This window comes from Poecile atricapillus, chromosome 1, assembly GCF_030490865.1.
Source record: "Poecile atricapillus isolate bPoeAtr1 chromosome 1, bPoeAtr1.hap1, whole genome shotgun sequence".
Lineage (NCBI taxonomy): Eukaryota > Metazoa > Chordata > Aves > Passeriformes > Paridae > Poecile > Poecile atricapillus.
In genome coordinates this window covers 155,979,055-155,984,356 of record NC_081249.1, presented here as the reverse complement: position 1 = coordinate 155,984,356, position 5,302 = coordinate 155,979,055, and the positions used below count along the sequence as shown (strand labels likewise).

General features: G+C 43.6%; 1 protein-coding gene across 2 annotated transcripts; it reads left to right on the top strand.

Annotated features, from left to right (window-relative positions):
• The first annotated feature begins 346 nt into the window (after positions 1-346).
• SPTSSA (serine palmitoyltransferase small subunit A) lies at positions 347-4,735 on the top strand. 2 transcript variants are annotated; one of them, XM_058861462.1, is made up of 2 exons: positions 347-712; positions 2,161-3,479. In XM_058861462.1, the coding sequence occupies exons 1-2, from the start codon at positions 572-574 to the stop codon at positions 2,260-2,262; spliced, it is 243 nt and encodes an 80-aa protein (XP_058717445.1). In that variant the 5' UTR covers positions 347-571; the 3' UTR covers positions 2,263-3,479. The 2 variants fall into 2 exon arrangements, with proteins under 2 accessions (XP_058717445.1, XP_058717451.1); XM_058861468.1 differs by lacking the exon at positions 2,161-3,479 and adding an exon at positions 3,486-4,735 and having other exon boundaries at positions 492-674.
• Positions 4,736-5,302: the final 567 nt, after the last annotated feature.

The window sequence follows — 5,302 nt, the reverse complement described above, 5'->3', positions numbered from 1 at the left end:
CTGATTCATCACCTCTTTTTTTTTTTTTCCTATTCATACGGATTAATCTTGCCAGAGCTGGCCTATCGTAAGGTCGCATTTATCTGAGCCACGTTTTTGGGTGGGCTTTACTCTCCGACAACTGAGAAGCTGAAGACTCGTGCAGATCACTTTTAAAATGTCTCCCTTAGGCCCTGCCAAGCACAGGCTTTGGCTCTCCTGTGATTCCCTGAACGTCAATTCAGATTAAACAGGATGACAGAAACTAGATTGCAGCACCGTCTATCTCCTCGGTGTGACTCGGGCCGGGAGGTTACCAGGTTCAGGGTCAGCCGTATAATTGAATCATATCGGGCCCGATGTCGGCGTTCAGCGGGGAGGGCCGGGAAGCGGCGTGTGCCCCGCCGCTCTCCCCCGTCTGGGGAGCGCCGCCGGCGGCCGCTGCCACCCCCACAGGCCGCGGCTCCCCTTTGCCGGTGGCCACGGCCTCCCGGGCACAGGGCGGGGCCGGGGGAGGGCTGTCCCGCCTGCACCGCCCCCGTCTCCGCTCGGCCTGGGCCCGGCGTGGGGCCGCTGGCGGGCGGGGAGCGCCATGGCGCTGGGCTCGGCGTGGAAGCAGATGTCGTGGCTGTACTACCAGTACCTGCTGGTCACCGCGCTCTACATGCTGGAGCCCTGGGAGCGCACCGTCTTCAGTATCCTTCTGCCAGCCGGGCCCGGCGGGCCGGGGAGTGTATGTGCGGGGCCGGGGGTGCGTGTGCGGCGCCGGGGCTGTGTGTGCGGGGCCGGGGCTGCCCCACGTCCCTGTCGCGCTGTGTCCGGCGGCGGCTCGGGAGCTGCCCCGAGGCCGCCGGGCGGGTGTGGCGGCTCCGCCGGCCCTGCGCGGTGCTCGGGAGCGCCCTGGCCGTGGTCGTGCTGAGGGCGCTGCCGCCGGCGGGGCTCGCTGGGGATGGAGGAGAGTCGGGCCGGGCCGGGCCGGGCCGGGGCAGCCGGCCTGAGGCGCCGAGCGCGGCCAGAGCCCGCGGCGGCCAAAGGAACGGCAGTCTCCGCTTGGGACTGAGGCTTGACCCCTCCTTGCTGGCGGGGACTCAGCTCCTCACCCTTCCAAACTAACATCCTGCCCGGCCTGGGAATAATCCTCACTCTGCTGTTTCGCATGCTGTGTCCGGGCGTCTGGTAGCCTAGTCCGTTTCCTCTCCGGCATAAGTTTATGTCTTTGGAGTTACGGTAGTTGTGTCTTTTGCACTGAAATCCCGAGCTTTCTGTTAAGTGCCTTTAGTGATTTCTTTTGTATTTTTGCCTAGAGGAAAGTAAATGTGCATGCTGCAAAACCTTGCAAGCCCAGGCTTTCACACTGCTTTGTCACATGGCTTTTATTACATGGCATTTTAATCCTCAAGCTGGTAAATTTGCTTGGCTGTTTTAGAGCAGAAGAACTTGATAGATGCTCATGTAAAGGCATCTCTATAGAGACTATTTATAGGTTTGCTTCTTTACCTGGCCCTTTCATCCAGGCAGTGCATTTTCTTAAGTATTGCTGTGGCATCACAAGTATTTTTCTCTGAAGTGTGACTGTTTTGATCTTGACTTAAAATGATGTCTCAATACGAGTGACCCTAAGCTATCTCCAGTTAATGCTCAGAGGTAGAGAGAGAAATTCATTAAAACATTAACATAGAGAAAGGTATAAGCAGTAGCAAGAAGCTGCTTTTACTGAGATTCTGCTCAGTTTTGTAAAGAAACTCACATTTGTTATGTACAAGTGGTTGCCCAGGTTACAGTGGTGTGATCAGTTTTTTTTTTCCCTGTGTCAAGTCAGTAGAAATGGAGATTACTGGATAAGAGAAGTAGTAAGTTCTTATAGAATAACTGTGCACAGTTTTTTCAGGTAGGGGTTCTTATATTGTATTCCATGTTAGCATACCTTCTTCCTTTTATGCCTTGCCTGTATCACTAAGGAAACCTAATTTTTGTTTTCCCTGCAATTATAATTGTTGTGAATATTTTTTTCCTTTTTATCTTGTGCAAAATATTTAAGTAAATGAAAGTATGTTCATGTTTACTTTCATAAAATGATCATATTGTAATTGCCACCTAATGTACAAATGTGGCACAAGCATTGCTTCTGATCTCAGATCAGCAAAAATGCTTTTGTTCTCAAACTGAGTGCTTTGGCTGTAGGTGGGTCGTTTCTGCCAGGTGCCGTATGGATGCAGTGCGGACACGGTGGCCTTGGGAGCTAATGGTGTGTGGCTGTGCTCCAGTACCAGAAGTGAGCACTGATACGGAAATGTGGATTTATGAGTTGACCTTCATTTTAGTATCTCTTACTGTATAATCCTCTGGGACTATAAATACTCCAAGCAGCTCTAACAGGCGCACCTCGTACCTCTGCTGTGCCGTGGGTGAGTCGCTCATGGAGTGCGTTACGCCTGTGCTGTGCAGACTTGATTTCAGGAAAGAGCCGAGCACAAGCAGCTCCTCTGGTTTCACCTGTGGAAACTGAGTACTGCTGCCTGGCGTTATCATCCTTGTTAATCTCTCTGTGTTTTATAGTGTTTCGGGCTAAGTTTACTGAATCTCTGCAGGTAGCTGGATGAAATCAACAGCTGTTTATTCATTTTGTGTGCTTTTGAATTTCTGAAAATTTAACCTTTCTGAAACCATAATCTTTTAGTAATCTGATGCCAGAATTTGTTTATATAAAGCTTCAAAAGCCATAGAATTTGTTTATATAAAGCTTCAAAACCATAGAGCTTTACAAAAATCCAACTGTACTTTATAAGCTATTGTGTCAGTTCTCTATATAAGTTTTACAAAAGTTCCCTGTTAGTTCAGCTAATAAAGTGGTTGTCTGCACATTTTTCAGCTGATAGCTTCATGTGAAGTTTATTTTGCAGTGCAGTCTCATATAGTAAAGTACTAATGAGTGTGTTTATTTAAGTAAACACCATGACTCAAAGCTATGCTAAAACTCTGAGGCTTTGTGAATGAAGTAGTTAGAAAACATCTAATGCTGTCTGCTTAAAAAGGAGGTCATCCACAAATAAAACCAGTGTTATTCAGTAAAGCTGCTCATATTATTGTAGTTTTGTTTTATTTTGGATTTTTGGGGTGCTTGACTTTTTCTGCTTGGCTGAATGGGGCCGGCTTCTGCAAGACTTGCTTAACATCTGAGAAGATGAATGTGAAAACATGTGTTTTCTCAGTGCCCATCTGAGTTTTCTGTTCTCCATCACACTTTCCATGCTCTGGCCTGTCCTCTTGCTTGACAAGGCAGTGGATAACTGGCAAGGCATCCTTTGCAGTTCAGCTGATTGTTCTACTAGCATTCTGTTTTTCAGTGTTCAGTTATTTTGTGGTTTATAATTACTGAATATTGTTGATCGTGTCTTTTTCAGAAACATAATGCTAAAAGATAGTAACCACTAAAGTTTGAATGCTATTGTTTGTGATGTCTTGTGCGGTTTCTATTTCAGATGCATTTTTCCTCAACTGTAATTCAGATTCCATGCTAGTTTCCATTGTTGGAATGGCGCTGTACACAGGCTATGTGTTCATGCCTCAGCACATCATGGCAATATTGCACTACTTTGAAATTGTGCAGTGATGAAGATCGTATTTTCAAGAAGTAACTGGGCATTGAAATCTGGTCCACAAAGAAGAATGAACCTCTTAGTTTTACCAATATTTCTACTGATGTCTGAAAGACACAATTATGACTCTGAAGACTAGGAAATTGGATAGGTAGAGCAGGGACCTGAGATGTCCCCTGTGTTGTGTTCATTCCCTTTAATTTTACAAGATATGCCCTTGTATAGTAGTTTTGTCTACTTTAACATTGTGATTGTACTTTGATATCAGTATTTTCTTAACTTTGTGACAGTTTCAATATTGCACTGTGAAAGCTTTTCTTAATTGTAATTTTGAGTAAATCTTAATTGCCTTCTATTTTTAATCAGAAAGTCATCTTATTAAATGGGGCTTAAAGCTTTTGCTATTGTATGGTATGTATTTGCCTGGATATTTCTATTAATGCGTTTTGTAAGAAAATACATCTAGATTCATATTAGAGACATGGATATATTCGTTTAATGCTATTTACAAAAGTTAGTTTGTATGACTGAACTCAGGTGTACTGTTCGCTGTCCAAACTTTGTTCAACAGTATATTTGTGCATATCACCTGAATTTGGAATTAGCAATTATTTCAAGCATTCTGCCTGTTGCAGGAGGGAGGGGGAGATGAGGTATTGAAGCAGAGTGAAGCCTCGTTATGTCTGAAGTAGTGCTGTGGTTCTGGGCGCTCTCTGGGTGGGGTGGGGTGGGAAATGGACTTTTCTTTACTGGCATTGGCCCACATATGGCTTTGGGATAGCACTTTAAATCAACCCTGTTTTTCTAGCTACCAATTCACTTTTACAGGATGCTTTATTATGTTCCAATGGCTATGGTTTTTGCTGATTTTCACTCAACAGTATAACTATGTCTAGGTTTTCAAAGGGTTTTCTATTGCTGCTAGTGTTCCAAACATGTTTTCGCTACAAACTACCAAAACATAGGGATTTCAAGGGACTTGAGTTACAACTACAGCAATAAGTAGCTGAATACTTGGCTGAAGTCCTGTCTTTTTTTTAATAGGGATTTTTTTCAGTTTTGTATTCTGAAATGTAAGATGGTGACAACTTTCCTAAGTGGACAGTTTTTTTGTTGTTGTTTAAAAAATAAAAGTTTAAAAGCAGAGCTTTGATGCAAAACTTTCTTGGAGAAGTTTATGTGTTTCCTAGTGCTGCTTGCTTTTCTCATAACTTTCCAAAAGTGATACTTGACCAAAGAACTGTGATTTAAATGGCCCAGTAATAATTGGTACTGTTACGTCTTTTATGCAATTGTCTGTTGACATTTGATGTCAATTTGTGTCAACAATTTGTGTCAATTTGTGTCTACAATTTATGATGTCAACAGACATTTGATGTCTGTTGACATCATAAATTGTAGATGTGCAGTATCTATAGAGATATTTTCTTTCAGATTTATTTCATTTTCTCAAACATACACTCATGAGAAGAGAGTGTTTTTCCTTGTATTTAAAAACTTCATATGTATTTGATTAAAAACCCTGTTGTTGTTTTGGGAGCTAAAAACAGTGAGCCTTAAACTTCTTAGATGAACCTGAGCTTTACTGAAGCTAGGAATCTAATTCAGTGCTTTCACTTCTTAATAGCTGGCTGACAAAACATGGGTAGGTTTCTGGGATTGTGTTTTTTATTTTTGGGTGGTGTTTCATTGTGGTTTTATTTAAATGTATCCAGAGATGTATGTGA

Bases quoted from the DNA above. Each gene is read 5' to 3' on its own strand.
- SPTSSA (XM_058861462.1), top strand. From the start codon at position 572: ATGGCGCTGGGCTCGGCGTGGAAGCAGATGTCGTGGCTGTACTACCAG. The intron at 713-2,160 runs GTATGTGCGGGG...CTTTGGCTGTAG, and splicing joins GGCCCGGCGGGCCGGGGAGT to GTGGGTCGTTTCTGCCAGGT.